The 17,695-nt window shown below is 35.7% G+C and overlaps 1 protein-coding gene across 5 annotated transcripts in view; it reads left to right on the forward strand.

Annotated features, from left to right (window-relative positions):
- The first annotated feature begins 8,656 nt into the window (after positions 1-8,656).
- Positions 8,657-17,695, forward strand: part of LOC132158685 (MAP7 domain-containing protein 1-like) — a 41,060-nt gene continuing 32,021 nt past the window's right edge. For 4 of the 5 annotated variants that reach the window (XM_059568208.1, XM_059568209.1, XM_059568212.1 and 1 more), the window contains exon 1: positions 8,657-9,068. In XM_059568208.1, coding sequence (XP_059424191.1) covers positions 8,975-9,068 — 94 coding nt within the window. In that variant the 5' untranslated portion in view covers positions 8,657-8,974. The remainder of the gene's footprint in view (positions 9,069-17,695) is intronic. The other variant, XM_059568213.1, reaches the window with a different exon arrangement.

Raw genomic sequence — 17,695 nt, forward strand, 5'->3', positions numbered from 1 at the left:
AAAATCAACAAATATTTTGTAATTTATTTAAAAAATAAAGCTTTTAATTGTAATTGTAGTTACTGGTATACATTTCCTCCTTGTTCATTTTGAATGGTCCTATATTCTATAATAAATGCAATTTTTAAACACAAATATTCCAAGTAATCCTTCAATTCATGTGAGATAATAATAGCTAGAAGATAATTATTAGTAAATGTTGTTAAAAATATTTAAATATGGAGTAAAGTATATTGCACCTGACAGGATGTCAACTTTCCAAAAATGTATTTGATGTCAACGATGGGTTTTTTTAGTGATAGACCGATAACATCTGATAAACATCTGAGTAAACGTATTAGCAATTCACTTTGTTCATGATGCATTTTTTTTTAAGCTTTCTTGCTTCAAACATTATTAATCTGAATTAATGTGCATTTCATTTCTCAAAATATATTATTTTAATTTTATATGTGACACTGGACCACAAAACCAGTCTCAAGTCTCTGGGGTATATTTTTAGCAATAGCCAAAAAACATTGTATGATTCAAAATGATAGATTTTTCTTTTATGCCAAAAATCATTTGGATATTAAGGAAAGATCATGTTCCGTGGAGATATTTAGTAAATTTTGCTACCATAAATATATCAAAACGTAATTTTTGATTAATAATATGCATTGCTAAGAATTTCAAAGGTGATTTTCTTGCACCCTCAGATTCCAGATGTTCAAATAGTTGTATCTTGTCCAAATATTTTCCGATCCTAATAAACCATACATCAATAGAAAGCTTATTTGTTCATCTTTCGTGTGATTTATAAATCTCAATTTGGAAGACTTACACTTAAGACTGGTTTTGTGGTCCAGGGTCACATATGTAGAGGCTGCTGCAGAGGTGCGTATTTGAATACTTAATGAACATATAAATATATAATTTTATGAGAGTCCAAAACATTTGCGCACACAAGCATTAGTAACATCATTTTCCAGTGTGAAATCTCACTGACGTTATTCACATTCCTCAGAGATGTGTTTCAGTCCTTACTGGCAATACAAAGTGTGTGTCGAGTGTGTGTTTGGTAGATGGGTGGTTCACAATCATGTTTGGAAGAAGTGATGCCATGCGCTGAAGCTGATCTAACAGTTCCAGCCTGCTTCCTTATGTTTCTGAACTGTTTATGTTGCCTTAGCAACAGCTATTACATCATCCTCTGACTGCTGCCTCCAGGTTGAGTATCAGTTTACCACAGGGAAATTTCCTGCTTTTCCCTGATATGTCTGTGGCTGTTTGCACTTTTTTGGTGCGGTCAACCACTTCAATGATCAAGCAAGAACATGAAGGTTTTAATCACCCAATTCATCATAAAGGATATGAGCTCATAATTGGGATGGGCTTCTCTAGTCATTCAGTGAGCAGTACCTTGCATTTTTTCAATAAAAGGCTGGAATAAACTACACAAATTTTAAAATCCGGACAGATTGTACACATAATATGCTTGCAGACTTTGTAAATGCTTCTTTATTAAAACTGTGCTGATTACACATAATGCTCTCCGAAAAAAAGGTACAAAAGCTGTCATTGGGACGGTACACTTTTAAAAAGTAAAAGGATACTACCCCAGTGACAGGTTTTATATATATAAAACCTGTCAAAAAAAAGATTCAACTCCAACTGCCCAAAATCTGCTGACTCTGACTTTATGATCGGAGGCTCTGAAGGAGAGACTTATTTATCATCCAGACTGCAAATCAGAGCAAAAATCTGTGCTGAAGTCGTGTATTCCAACCTTAACTGGAGTGACAAATAACTTGGAAGTTGTTGGCATATATTTGTTGTTGTAATATATAATAATACAGATTTTGAAATAATTTTGCAGTCAACGCTAGTTGAATTTCAGTTTGCCTTATGTTGATTATACATCAATTGCTTTTTAATGACTTGGCAAGAGTAATGAATAACAGAGCATACAGTAGCTTGCCCTTGAAATCTGTTTATAGTCCAGGGTTCTCCACAGCTAGTGGTGCTTTCCAGCAGGTGGAGCAGATGTCACTGCTTTGGCCAGAGATTTTGAGGTTAAATGAAAAGGATTTGCTTCTTCCCTCCTGTGTATGTTATTGAGCTCATTCTTTCCTTCTTTTGCTGTCGAGATCTCTTTATCTGTCTCCTTGTGAAGGCTGGTGGTGCATGTGATCCATTAAATAGGGAATTCTGTACAGGGATTATGGCTTTCGGACATACTTCATTCTGTTAGAAGGAGGATGTTCTTTTTCCTCAATGAGATTTTCCACCATTTCGAATAAAGCTGCCTTATCACTGCTCTACAGCCTCAAGTTTTCTGAAACTGTCCTGTGGTGGATAATTACTGTTAGATACTCATTTGACATGGAATTATGCAATGAACTATTTTTTACTGAATGAGAGAAGAGAGAGTTACAGGGGTTGGAGAAAATAATGTTAACGCTTGAGGAATATAAGGTGTTTAATGACCTTTTGTGTTTAATACAGCTTCCAAACTTCTTAGAATAGATTTATATAACTTTTGAAAAGTCTCCAGAGGAATGTTGCCTATCAGAACATCTGCCAATTGCTTGATGGAGATGGAGATGTTTGAGGAGAAAACTGCGTCTCACTCTTCTCTGCAAAACTGCCCAAAGTGGTTTGATAATATTCAAGTAAGGTGATTTGAGTTAATCTTGGTGCTCCATCTGTCCAGGTTTAATGATCATGACCATCATTTTTGCATTTTAGCACTGGTGTCAGTAATAAAAGGGTTACTCCACCCCAATTTGAAAATTTTATCACTTACCCCCATGTCGTTCCAAACCCGTGAAAGCTTCCTTCGTCTTCGGAACACAATTTAAGATATTTTGGATGAAAACTGGGAGGCTTGTGACTGTAAAGTAAAATACAGTTTCAAAGTCTTCAGAATAGTCCATCTGCCATCAGTGGTTCAACCGTAACATTATGAAGCAACAACAATACTTTTTGTATGTGAATAAAACAAAAATAATGAATTTGTCTCCTCTGTGTCACTCCACATCAGTGTAGCACCATTTTGGAGAATCTGAGCTAAATTGTGTTCTGAAGACGAAAAAAGTTTGTGGACCCTGGACCACAAAACCAGTCATAAGTAGCACAGGTTGTAGCAATAGACAAAAACATATTGTATTGGTCAAAATGATAAATTTTCTTTTTATCCCAAAAATCAGGATATGTAAAGATCATGTTCCATGAAAATATTTAATAAATTTCCTACTGTAAATATATCAAAACTTAATTTTTGATTAGTAATATGCATTGCTAAGATCTTCATTTGGACAACTTTAAAGGTGATTTTCTTAATATTTAGATTTTTTGCACTCTCCAATTTCAGCTTTTCAAATCAGCCAAATATTGTTCCTATCCTAACAAACCATACATCAATGGAAAGCTTATTTCTACCACAGCTGTACCTACTGCAAGGAAGTTGCTCACTGCATAAAGGTTTTTCTTAAGGTGGCTACAATTAAATTCTTTTTAAAAACACTGTCATTCGAATGTACACAGTGAAGGACATTTTAAAGAGGAATTTAAGCTTTTAAATGGGTCCATAGGGTCACAGTGGGTCATTCACCCACTCTGTCCCCTTTTCATTCTCTCTTTATCTTCCCAGTAAGTACAATGTTTGTCATGGTAATGAAAGGTTCTTTGGGTGGATCTTTGGATGGTGGAGTAGGGGGTGGGGGCCACGTGAAGGTGTAGAAGGGCAAAAAAGGGGGCTGTGGTTTCTGCAGTGCAAGGTTCAATCCATGGCTTTGGAAAGGGGTCCAAAGTTGAAGTGTGGGGAGGAGTGAACATCTTTAGCATTTTCATATTTGTTCGTGTATGGCCCTGTTACCTATAGTATATAGGTAAAAACAAAGTGCAGTTGTAGCATATGCATGGACATTTGTTTTTTTTTTTTTTCTTTTGGGCTAATTGTTTAATGATGAAAGTTAAAGATCATGAAACAGGTAAAATGAACCCCTATTATCTGAAAAAAAAGAGATAATGTCTTTGCAGAAAATTAACAGTACTTTCCCCATTAGGTGAACTCACATTTCCTCAAACTGTATAACACAACAAATCATATTGCAATGCCTTAATTGAAAATACAGGTAAAACATTTGTAGAAAATCAATGTAGAAAATTCCTTTATATTAACCATGGTACATTGAGCCATATTTTTACAAACTTATCTTAATGCATACCAGGGGCAAGAGTTTTTGCAGAATATATAAAATATATGTCTATGTATTTCTTTTTATACATGCATGTAAAAGTTGTGCATTTTGATGCACTATAACAATGCTTCTGTATATTATGGGCTTTGTACTCTGCACAATGACAATAAAGTTGCATCTAATCTAATCTAAAAAAAACACAAGTTAAAGAAACTCCTGTTATTATTCTACTAACTTCAGTGAGTCATAATAGCCTGTGTGGACACAGCTTTAAATGCAATCCCGATAAGAAATCTCAGAAAGATAAAACACCTGAGATTCATAATAATCCTTTGTTCCCATTCTCACCCCAACAATTAGGACTGCTAAAACAATCACATAATACACAGAAATAAAGTGATCCTGTAAATTATATGATGCAGGAGACAGCAACAGTTAAAAATGCACAACAACAATGCAGTTTTCAGATGAATGATTAAAACTTTTACTAAATATTCATACGGGTTACATATAAGTGGAAATGTTATGGCTTATTTGGCTGTCTTGAATTTCTAAATTTTATTTAGACTAAATGCAAATGGTTACTATAGGTGTTTCACTATGCAAATATTATATTTATGTTGGTTGTGGCCTCATCATGACATTTCACCCAAGAAGTGACCACATTGTTAACTGCACATTTTCACATAATTTACCTTAATATCATTATAACTCTGTATTGTTTAAATAAGGTTATTAGAAACAACTTTGTGGTTGTCTTTGCCCACATTTTACAAAGAATATTTCCCAACCTTATTTAAACTTGCAACACACATTCCCATTGTGGCATTGTTTAATATTTATCTACATTACCTCACTTCTAATATCTATCTAATGTCATGCAACATTAAACCAGAACTGTGGCTAACTGGAGACAATTATTTCAGACAAATGACACTGTATGCTGACTAACTGGTTTCTCGTTCTGCTGCACATTATGATCTCTAATAAACAAGGTAGCCTGATTCATTTGACACCACATTGTTTTATTTATGATCTGTCAACCCCATCCTGTTGCTTCCCATTTGAACTCTGCAAGGCAGGACTTTGGCAGAAATGTTTTAAACAATGAACAGACAAGACTGCCAAGGCTTCTTCTCAATCTGTCATTCTCTCACTAACTCTATTCTAAAGTTGGCTGATACCACGTTCCTCACATAGAAACACACTCATGAAAGACTGAAGGTCTATCTGGGTGCATTCTGGGCATTCCTGTTATTGTGATTTCATTAAGGGGCCACTGATGACCCTGACCATGCAGAGATGCTGACCCTTGGGTTCTGCAGGACAATAGACAGGCTTCTCCAGACTGACTCTATTGAACCTGATTCCACCAAGCATATAAAACTAAAAGTTTTAAGCCCAGTGTCCAAAATGGGTGGCAATGGAACAAACTGCTAGATGTCAAATAACAATTGAACTGTATTGTTTAGATACATAAGCAATTTTCTTATTTTTAGGAGGCGTGAGAACAAATTTGCATTGAAATGTATCTTGTTTTCAGCTCAGTATGAATCTGAACTACTAAACACATGCAATAAGAGTGACTCTTTGAGCGTAGAATGTTATCCACAAAAACACATGAAATAGAAACATGTAAAATAACATTTATTAAAGATTTCTTATATCATGTTCGTCTCTTGACAATGAAAATAGTTAAACCCGATTTCTCAGGCTTCTCACTCAGTCTAATTTCCCTTTCTAATTTTGATTTGATCATATTAGAGCTCTATTGTGTCTTGTTTACTTCGTAGTTGGATATCCCTCACAGTTCAGCCTCTATTCAGCTATCACATTCAACAAAGCCATTAGAAAATATTGCCTAGTATATGTTAAAGTTTGTGTACGCCCACAGAGACATAAATATTCTGTCTGTGTTTACATCTTTAGTTCCCAGTGCCCTTTTTTGTGTGTGCATGAACAGCATTTGATTGTTTTTTTCTTATTTTCCATAATGAAATGCTGTTTGTATTTACATTGCAGTGTAATCACAAAACTGTCCTCAATAAAGCAAATCTGGACTATGTTCTGCTTCGTCACACCTCATTCATTCGTCATTTTCAACTCATAAAGAAGCTTTTGAGTGATTCTTTTTTACATTAGCGTCCTGCTTAAACATGGCAAGTGAAGAAAAAAAGGTCACTGAATAGAGGGATTTACATTAAGTCATTTAGCAGATTCTTTTATTGCTAATTTTTGTATCTTTTCATTTTAAGATTTACATCTAAAGCTTTGCAGTCAGCTTCAGAATGAGGTCATTTCAAACTATAATTATTGGCAACAGTATCATGCATAGATTAAGAGATGATGCTTTCCATACAAATAGAAAAAAGGGTTGTGTGCCATTTAACATTAAATTGAGAAAAGTTGATCGAATTCCAATTCGGTGAGGTTGAATGGAGATAGCAGTTTAATCATGAATGTGAGGAGGACTAATTCACAAGACTAATTTAGGCAAAGTTTGTCGAGACAAACTGTGAACGTTTGCTACCCCTGTTTGAAAGTTTTAAAAACCTCGACATTCAAACCTTTATAGGCACCGATAGATAGATAGATAGATAGATAGATAGATAGATAGATAGATAGATAGATAGATAGATAGATAGATAGATAGATAGATAGATAGATAGATAGATAGATAGATAGATAGATAGATAGATAGATAGATAGATAGATTATTGGGGTTCCTGTCTCCAAGTTTCTAACCCCCCGAAACCACTCTGTCCAGTTGCAGTGACAGGTGGTTCTTGGGGGGTTTGTGTTAATTCAGGCCAACAGCTGCACAAAGGAGCCCCACTGGTCTTTTCGGGGGACGAGATGTCTCCTGTCAAGTGTGCCATTTGCACCCCCCGATTTCACTCCTACACCAACCCCCCTCTTCTCTGTAGCGTCCACTCTTATCCTCACTTGAACAGATGCCAGCTGCACTCTACAGGTGGCAAGCAGCTTCTAAATTCATAAGATTCAGCAAAACACCTTTTCCCCCTGTTATCATTGTTTTGCCCCTCAGGATATATTAGGTCATGTTGAACTAAACATTAAACAGTTTGTTTGAAGGAGAAACTGTTTTCTTTTGAGATATGATTTAAGGATGTACCAATGTATCGGCCACTGATATAACAAACCAATGGTTTATTAATTAATTTTGCGAGTTGTAGCCTGTAATGTCTGTTGCATAATCTTAGCGCTGTTGTCTGCTGATCAAATAACAAAAGATTGCACACTATTCTTGACTAAATAACTTTTGTAACTTTCGAAAGTGTAGCGAACCTCATCTGAATGATGACCAAAACTTTACTGATGTTTTATTAAGTTTATTTCATCTTTTTTCACTCCAAAAAATCACTTTAAGAGCTAAACAAAAACAGCGCGAGAAGTGCACGTTAAACTCTCTCTTGGCCAATAAGTGCTTGTTAAAATCGGTATCGGCCCCCAAAAATCCTATCAGCGCATCCCTAATATGATTGTGACATAATGTTATAAAATTACACTAGGCTATATTTTATTTAATCTACACCATCACAACAACAAAAACTTGAATAAAAATAAGATGTTTTACAAACACTATTTTCTATACTGTATCTGTGTGTTTCCTTTTGAAACAGGTAGTTTGGACTGGATTTTGAAGGCATACATGATTATTTGCTACTTGCTTTGTAGGTTGTATATGGGGAGGGACATTCTCATGTTAGCAAGAATTTGATTGGATAAAATAAGCCAGTGCAGGATGAGTCATCAATATTTTTGCTCTGTTGACAGGAAGAGAAAGCATAGGTAACTAGGTAAAAGTGATTTTTTTAAACATATAACATACACATGATCTCTATGATAACATACATGGAAAAAAGGCACAAAAAACAAAAATTTTGATTTCATTGGTTGTTACATTTTAAAACATATTTATGCATATAATTTGTAAGGGGGAAATGTGATATGGGCTCAAAATAGAGAGAGAGAGAGAGAGAGAGAGAGAGAGAGAGAGAGAGAGAGAGAGAGAGAGAGAGAGAGAGAGAGAGAGAGAGAGAGAGAGAGAGAGAGAGAGAGAGAGAGAGAGAGAGAGAGAGAGAGAGAGAGAGAGAGAGAGAGAGAGAGAGAGAGAGAGATAAAAACATCACTTTAAATAGTCGTTATGGCATCTTTCTAATGAAATTTAGTCCACCGAATCACAAACACGCAACGCTTTGGAGACGCAAGCAGACGGAACCTTCTAGTGTAAAACAGGTTGGACAGGTAAAATTAGTAACAGTATATAAAATATGCGAGCTTTTTACGATAAAAAACACAATAGATATGTTTTACCTATTTGTGACAACATGTGTAGTTTCGGTGCCGGATTAACTAACCATCCGCCGGTAATTAGGAATTTCTTTATTTCAAGATCCACCCCTACGTAAAATGTGGAACATTCCACACTGAAGGCCGAGTTGGGACGGTCGTCGGCTCACAATGAGCCGCATGCCATCACCTTCAGAGCGGCAGAGGGAGCTCACGGAGACCGTGTCCGCTGTGTGTCAGAAAGTTTATTCAATCTCACCGCTCCATCAGGCCGGGACAAATCTACATTTTCATGATTGGACTTTAATCACGGGCTATTCATGCTTCCGTCGTATCCATAATATTTCCCCAAGACCCCTCAGTTGATTGTTTTGGGGGATTTTTGTGAGCAGAACAGAAACAGGGCTCGGTTTCGTGTGCCTGTGGAAACCCGGAGCGATCGAAGAAAGTTTCTCCCTGTCTCACGAAAGGAATGAATGCATTTTAGAGAGGAAAATCCGCGTGATTTAACGACAAACATGGATCTTGACACACAGCCGGGGATAAATCAGTTGACACCCTCAGAACCACGTAAGTCGGCGTTTATGTTTCCTTAATAAATCTGCATTTTCCTTCGTGATTTATTATCGGTGTATGAATATTCAGTAGAATAAAAAAGTCTTGGCCTTTCACCGACAAAATCAGTTCAATATAATAGAATCGTAGGAACGATAAAGAAACTGTCATTTAAGATAAACTTTAACAAGGTGTGCAGTAAAGTTAAGCGTTCTTAAACTAGTATATAAAATGTTAAATAATAATAATATTCATTAATTTAATATGAATTTACGTCATTTATGTTACTTTGTATTTAAACCTATGTGTTTATTTCAAAATATACAAACACTTATTATTATTTTTTTTGGGGGGTGTGTGTGTATTATTTTAAACTATGCCGGTTTCCAAGATATGACGTGTTGATGGGGGCATACATGACGTGTTACAGTGATTCAATCTCAATCATGAGATATTCACGCGGGAATTTCACAATCCATTCAGGCTGAATGGACAACGAATTCGATATACGACGTATTCATAATGTTTCACAGTACTAGCTATTAGTTACTAGTAATCCAGCGATGATCTGCTTGCTAGCATGATGTTTTGTTGTCATTATCTGCGGATGTGGATGGATTATAGTGACGCTTGATTGCAATGCACCGCCCCATTGCTATGACATCACTCTTGAAGTCTATAACATCAGAATACAAAATTAATAAGGACGAATTATAATTGATCACTATGACTGATTCCTCATCGAACACTTCTGGTCGCATGCAAACTGATTTCTAATGAATCTGTTGACTAGCCTAAATCATCCAGGTAGTGACACCAAAGTCGCCCAATAAAAAGAAGCATATGATCTGATTTAATTGGTACTGTACATTCCCTGGTAAAAGCTAGTCTGTGCAGAAAGCCACTGAGTTAGGATACACCCTACAATTATGCATGTCCTGATAAGAATTAATATATAGTAACATGACAGTTGATCTATTTCTCAACTCAAATTGCAGTGATTGAATGGATCTGCTGAGAAGACAGTGGTTCTTTATGTCTTGGCGGGGTTTGGCTGTAGCTTCTGATTAGGAGGGTTTGTTATGTAACATGGAGCCCTCCTGCAGCTTCATGAGGTGTTGCTTTTTTGTGTGCTTTCTTTTGGCTTCATGCTGGAGGGGATCAACCCCGATCCTGTTCATCCTTATACTGAGTCTGTTCTTCATCACATTGTGGTATGTGGATACTCTGCAGTGTTTTGTGGGGGTTGGTGGTTATGTTTACTAAAAGTCATTCAGAAGTAATTGGACTTTGTCATTCATTTGTTTCAGATGTGTCATTTCTTGTCCTAGTGTCTGCTCTCTGTATGAGGATCATTCCTATGAATAAATTTCCTTGAGACTTTGTTAAATCACTTAAAGACTACAGTTTAGTCACTTGCAAGACTTTCAAACGGAACATTTTGTCTTAAAATGAACCTGAGTTTCTTTCTCAGAACTTGAACAAGATGCTGCTTTTGTGTTTTTGAGTCCTTTACTCTGAGGACTTCATTCACTGCCGACTGTTACTCATTAACTTTCTTTTGTCCTTCATGGAAGGGTTCGGTTTATGTCTTTAGACTGATTAATCACCTTTCGTTGCCCTTTCGTTTTATGAAAATAAAAAACAAGACATGTTGCATGCTAGTGCACACTTAGGAGCCCATTATTCAATTGTTTGAGAGAAAACGGAAAGTAAGTTTAGGTCCTCAATGTTAATAGCTTTCCCTGAATGGGAGCTGAGGTGTTTTCAGTCTGACGAGGTCTGCTCTGTTGAGTTCTGCCCTGTCAGGACTTTTGAAGAGCATCTTCTAATCTCGCTTTTCTTTAGATCTGCATTCAGGCATGAGTGCTGCTCGGTTCCCCCCGCCTTTCGTTTAACACCCCCAGCTGTCTGCGCTGTTTGGCTGTCTTTCCTTATATTCTCCCTTTGCTAACCTGAGAATCGGTCTCTAGTGTGCTTTAATCATTAAGATTCACAAGCTGCACTGAACACAAAAAATCGCCTCTTTATTGACCCATTTTACTCCTTTACTTGGTTTGTTTATAGATTGAAAGGTAACTAATAAGAATTGAAATGAGTGGTTGACTGCTTTCTAATCACAATGATGTTGATATTTATTTTAAAATATACTTATTACTGTCTGTGAAAGAAATCTGTTTAAATACTTATTTTACATATTTAATTAAGATATGTTAAAACAAATTGCTAGATTTGAAAAAAAAAAAACAAATCAAAACAAGTTTTGGACCAAATATTGTCTCTTTAATGAGCCTCTCATTATTTAAGGACAAAATATGTCATTCAGCAGTTCTGAGCAATTCAATCTGCTTAATAACATTCCATATAAACAAGTCTATGTTAATAAAATATCAAAATCTTTTGCATTCTGGCTAAATTACATTTTGAGCTCTACCTTCAAGGAAAGAATAATCATAGAAGAATTTGTTAGTTCTGTTGATTCAGGGTTAGCATCATCTGAGGTCCTCTGGGGGTCAGCATCATCTCTTCTCAGGTGTTCTGGATCCAGACTGGAGCTTGTGTAAATCCTAGTTACAAAACATAGAAACAAATAGAGGCATCATTAGCATAGCTGCTGTTCCAACAAAGTAAAATTAATTAGTTTAACCCAAGCTAAAGAATAAGAATGCGCATTTGATCAGATGCAACTGCAGTCACAATTTAAGAGATACATTATTCGAATGCTTGGCGAAAGAGATGCGTTTTTAATCTAGATTTAAACAGAGAGAGTGTGTCTGAACCCCGAACATTATCAGGAAGGCTATTCCAGTGTTTGGGAGCCAAATGTGAAAAAGCTCTACCTCCTTTAGTGGACTTTGCTATCCTAGGAACTACCAAAAGTCCAGCGTTTTGTGACCTTAGGGAGCGTGATGGATTGTAGCGTGGTAGAAGGCTAGTTAGGTATGGAGGAGCTAAACCATTTAGGACCTTTTAGGTAAGTAATGATAATATGTAACTGATATGGAACTTAATAGGTAGCCAGTGCAGAGACTGTAAAATTGGGGTAATATGATCATATTTTCTTGACCTGGTAAGGACTCTAGCTGCTGCATTTTGGACTACCTGTAGCTTGTTTATTGAAGAAGCAGGACAACCACCTAGAAGTGCATTACAATAGTCCAGTCTAGAGGTCATGAATGCATGAACTAGCTTTTCTGCATCAGAAACAGACAACATGTTTTGTAGCTTGGCACGGCTTCTAAGATGGAAGAATTCAGTTTTTGTAACATGGGAAATATGATTTTCAAAAGATAAGTTGCTGTCTAATATAACACCCAGATTTTTGACTGTAGAAGAAGTAACAGTACATCCATCTAGTTGCAAACTGTAGTCTACTAGATTCTGTGTACTGTTTTATGGTCCTATAATTAATATCTCTGTCTTATCAGAATTTAATAGGAGATAATGCATAAAAGTATGCATAATTTTAAGTGAAATTGTTATTGTTTCTCAAACCATTTTAACAGTTGTGTCCTTGTCAGATCTATTGAGGCTAAAGAGTTTGTTAGACTGAAACAGGGGCCGGTTTCTGTTGTGTAACATGGAGCTTCCCCCAAGACACATTCTTATATACACACACCCCTCTCTGTCATGCCTGTGAAACAATATCATTGTTTCAAAACTCTGGACCATCCGGACCTTATGTAACAAACAAAGGACCCCATTTTTGGGATGACAACAAATGACTTTGTAACAGAATGAAGAAACCACAACTTTGGAAAATATACTGTACACAAAATTAAGATAACATGGTATCCCATTATGCAACTGGCACATTACTTTAGTTCATTTTTTTAAGTGGTGGGAATTTTTACCTTGACTTCATACAGATGTTTTAAATGAGTGTCGACAGCCTACAGGGGATTGTGTGTAATTGGCTTGTAACAATCAAATGATCCAATTTTATAAATCCCAACCACAAGCTTCAATACTCACTCACACACACGCACCAGTGGAAACTGAAGCACATTCAGCCAGAGAAGTAGATGTGATTCTCTCTACTGCATCAAATCTGGCCTAGAAAATGTGCCTCTAGAGTAATTAATCCTCTCGGAAGAATTGAATTTTGTCAGACCCAGAAAATGGCAAGGAAATGTGAAGAAAAAAGGATTTTGGAGGCAACATACTGTACTCCAGATTCTTTCTAAATGTATTTTGTTCATAATAGGAAGGCTTGACTCTTGATAATCCAATTTGCATGACCTAAAAAATATTGCACGTCACCTGTGGTTTACAGTATGCATTCTTTTTGCTTCCCAAAAGTCATTGGGAAAGCATTGAATAAAGAATCTGGTAAATCCTCTGTGTAGCTGTGGTAATATTTTATCAACAACAAATTTGCTGCAGTTTACAGTTTACAGTGGTTGGGAAAAGTGATTGTAGTTCACTCAAAAATGAAAATTCTTTCATCATCTATTCACCTTAATGTTATTCCAAACCTATGGAGATGCTAAGGGGAAAAAAGATTATTAAATAGATTATTAAAAATAGTTCCCGCAGAAACTTGCATTGACTCACAAAGCATTTTGCATTCCCTAGCAAGAAAACTAACCCATCCCCATCAGAAACTAACAAATATATGTTCATTAGGGATATGCCGGTATCGAATTCTCCTGTTGCGATCAATTGCTAATACTTTTATCACGGTATTACGACGGTATTGAAATTTAGTTACAAAAAAGTGGTCATAATACAGTATAACATGTTAAATTACTTTTTTCTTATTACAAGAAAAACTGAACATTTAAATACAATAAAGAAATAACAGAAAAATATATGAAGTTAAAAGTTTTCGATTAAAGTGCAAAAGAACTATAAAGTCTAATCGGTATCACTTTACAATAAGACCTCATTAGTTAACCTTAGTAAATGCTTAAACATTCACAATGAGCAATAGCTACATTTGCTACCGAAGTTATTAATCTTTGTTAAAAGTACTAGTCTTAGTTCATTTTAGCTCATTAAATAACACAGCTGTAACTTTCGATTTTAACAACGTGTTATTAAATATTGGAATATCTAATATTAATGAATGTTCAGAAGAATTTTTCATTGGCAGTTTATGTTAACTAATGAATTTACTAATGTTAACTAATGAAGCTCTAATGTAAAGTGTGGACGAACAATAAAGAATCAAAACACTTTGAAACAATATCTAGGGCATGTTGTAGTCCAGATTAATATGAAGAAGAAAAAAAAAGTTTACAAATAAATAGCCTATTTAGTCTAAATATTTAAGTATTTGACGTTGTGATGAACACCTTAGGTAAACCACAAAATCTAAATGGCTATTTAAAATTATTTAAATATGTTTTAGAAAGTAGTGCAGCTGCTTTATTTATGGGGTTTCCAGGGTTACGGTTGCATTTTCTGCAGATTAGCGCCATCTGCTGTCAGAGAGTGATTGTGCTTTCATTCAGCGCGACTCTCACGTGTTCCCCCATGTGCTTCTCATGCGTGCTTGTTTACATCAGAGCGCACACACGTCGTTCAAGCAGCATACAGCTGTGCTGTGCTTTTTGACCAGTTGATGGGAAAATTATTCTTAAAATGCATTTCATATTCGGAATAATTTGTAATATATAATTTATTCACGGTATTTAGAAGTGCCCACGATAACAATATCGTACATATTCATTACCGTGATCCATCACGTTACCGAATACCGGCACATGTCTAATGTTCATATAACACATTATTTCATATTTCAATATCTTATATTATTATTTCCATCTCGAAAGTTTTGCAAACTATACAAAATTCCTTGGGGGAGTGCAATTTTTTTTATGAGAGAGCATAAAGCATTAAAATAGTTTTTTCCCCCATCATACCCCATTTTACAAACCTTTATGGCTTTTTATCTTCTGCAAACATAAATAAATTTTTGAAGAATGTTTGATTTTGTCCACAATGTAAATCATTGTGGTCAAAAACAAAATTCAGCCACACTGAGTTTATTATATAGACACCCCCCCCCCCATTTATTATTTAGTTTTTCCACAAAAGCATTATCATGCAAGTTTGGAACAGCATGAGTTTCTTTTCTGGGTGAAAGAAATCATGAGTCATTATTCACTGAAAAGCTTGAGGTCCATTCTATTTATCTCTGTGCTTTCATGAAAAAATCATTCTTCATGTTTCATCAGAAGATTAATTAGATGATTATTAGAAGATCAAAAGTGAATAATAGCTTAATTTATTTTGTTTGTTTATTTTTGGTGAATTATCCCAATAATAAATTTAGATATTGATGTTCATCATTTTGATGTTGGTCTTGTAATATGGACAGACATTGAGCTATTTTAGAGACAACATTCATATTTGTCATTTACAGCAGGCGCTGTGTTTTCTGGTGTGGCCACTGAGTGCTAGGAATGCTAAACATTCCTCACTGAATGTGTGTTTTCTGTTCAGCTGAGGAGTGAGAGAGAGAGGAAGGAAGAGAGAGCGGACAGTGTAGGAACAGTGTGACAAGATTCCAGAGCTCATGCATGCATACAGATGGAATCACGTCAGGTCTTCTTTCCTGTGTAGCACACAGATGGTGTAAATCACAGTCCTGAACATGATCACCAGCATGAAGCGCTTGCAGGACAGCGTGTTTCCGTCGCCCCTCTCAGATTGGATAAAGGCATCCATCCGCACCAGAAAATGTCAGAGGCCAAATGCACTGCCACCATCTTTCTCCATTACACTGAAGTCTTTTTCCTTTTTAAAAGAACATGATGGACTGATCTGTTAATCGCTGTTGGAAGGCCACATGTAAAATGTCGCTATTATCTGACCGAGTGCGCTGAAATGGGTTTCTTGAGAAATCTGATTTTTATCTCTGTGGCAACTATAAGCAAAAAATAATCACTTATGTTTGCCAATCAGAAAAGTTTGGGGCGGGAGAGATCACTTAGATAGCTTTAAGGTGGGAAAAGCTTTATTGTTGACTATGCAAGGAATTCTGGGAAATGGAGAATGTAAGCAACTAGGATCCACTAGTAAAAAAAGTTCTACTCTATTCTATCCATGCTGAAAAAAAAAACTATTTTAAACTATCCTAAGCTAGTTTGCTGGTCTTACATGTAGGTTGTTTTGAGCTGGTCTCTCAGCCTGACCAACACAAATGTGCCGAAAGCCCTTAGAAAACTGACTTTCAGACCACCTTAAACCAGAAAAGTAGCCTAGGTTTAAGATGTTTTTTTAAAGGCTTTTTGTTTTAATACAAGTTATCTATTAATGAATTGAACTTAACATGCTCCTGATTTTAATGAGCTCTTCTGAGTGCTCTAAAGCACTTGTGTGTATTAGTTGGTGCTTCATTAGTCTCAGATGTTAAGATGCAGAAGATGAAGCAGATAACGTGTTCAGTGTTTAGAGTCTTCACAGTTTTAAGCCCTTTATGAATGTTTTGGTTGTGGATTTGTGCATTTTAGTTATATCATCAACCCAAATATTAGCTTATAGAGCTGTTTTGCTGTCTAAGCACCTTTTAAGTCAACATCTTATCTAAAAATGGACCTTCATAAGTGACTGTTTTGAGGCAGCAACTCTATACACCATATACTTTATTTGCAAATTGATTTCAATAGAGTTTGACCAAAGTTTAAGGCAGTTCACTCAACAGCCATATTTATAGCCATATTTTCTATGTAGGTAAAAGATATATAAGTATAAGCCCTACTTTGGGAAAGACTGAGATGATGTACGTCTGAGTGAAACAGATTATCAAAAAATAAATAAAAATTAGGGAGGGGACTCTGTCACTCCTTTGCCTGTTTTACTCTCCCTATGTGGGAATCTCATGTTTTGATGTCTGGATGTGTCCTAGTTTTAGTCCATAACAGCTGTACTGTACTTTAAGCCCTGCTATATGTCACCAAAGTCTGGATTTACAGTCCGTTTCTTCTGAGAGGACTGGAGGTCTGAAGATCATATCATGGAGAAGTAGGAATGCAGTGACAGTCAGCTGATCTGTGCTGTAATGTTAGTCCCGTCTGACGCAAATAAAATGACAGCGATCTGAGTTTCAATTGAGCTTTTTTGTTTTGTTTTCTCACATGCAGGTTTCATTATGTTATTTCTACAGGGATGCACAAATGTTACAATTCTGACCAATACTGAATAGCTGATAATTATTCATATTAAATATAAATTAAAATTGAACTTAATATTAAATATTAAGTTTTGTACTATTTTGTTCAAAAAATTTAAAATAAATGGCTAAAACAATTTAGTTAAATGCAATGAGTAAATGAAGGCTTCCCAGTATTTTTGTGCAGTATGACTGCATCATTTAGAAATTTACTAAAAGATTACATTTAACGTTTGTTTTTAAATTCAATTTAAAAAGTAGTAGATGACAGCACAGTGAATTTAAATAAAAAAATGGGGGAATGGGCATGTATAATTAAATATCCAATATCAGCCAATCAGGGATGGAAATACATTTTTTTGTCCACTGGCCACTGTGGCTGGTGGATTTCAAAATCTACCAGCCACTCAATGTTTTTACCAGCCACTTTCTTGTTTTTAACCGACAATGTGTAACTGCATGTGAAAATTAATACTACAAGATCTACAATACTTAAGTAGTTGATTTAATCTCAAGTCTC

This window comes from Carassius carassius, chromosome 15 (assembly GCF_963082965.1).
Source record: "Carassius carassius chromosome 15, fCarCar2.1, whole genome shotgun sequence".
NCBI lineage: Eukaryota > Metazoa > Chordata > Actinopteri > Cypriniformes > Cyprinidae > Carassius > Carassius carassius.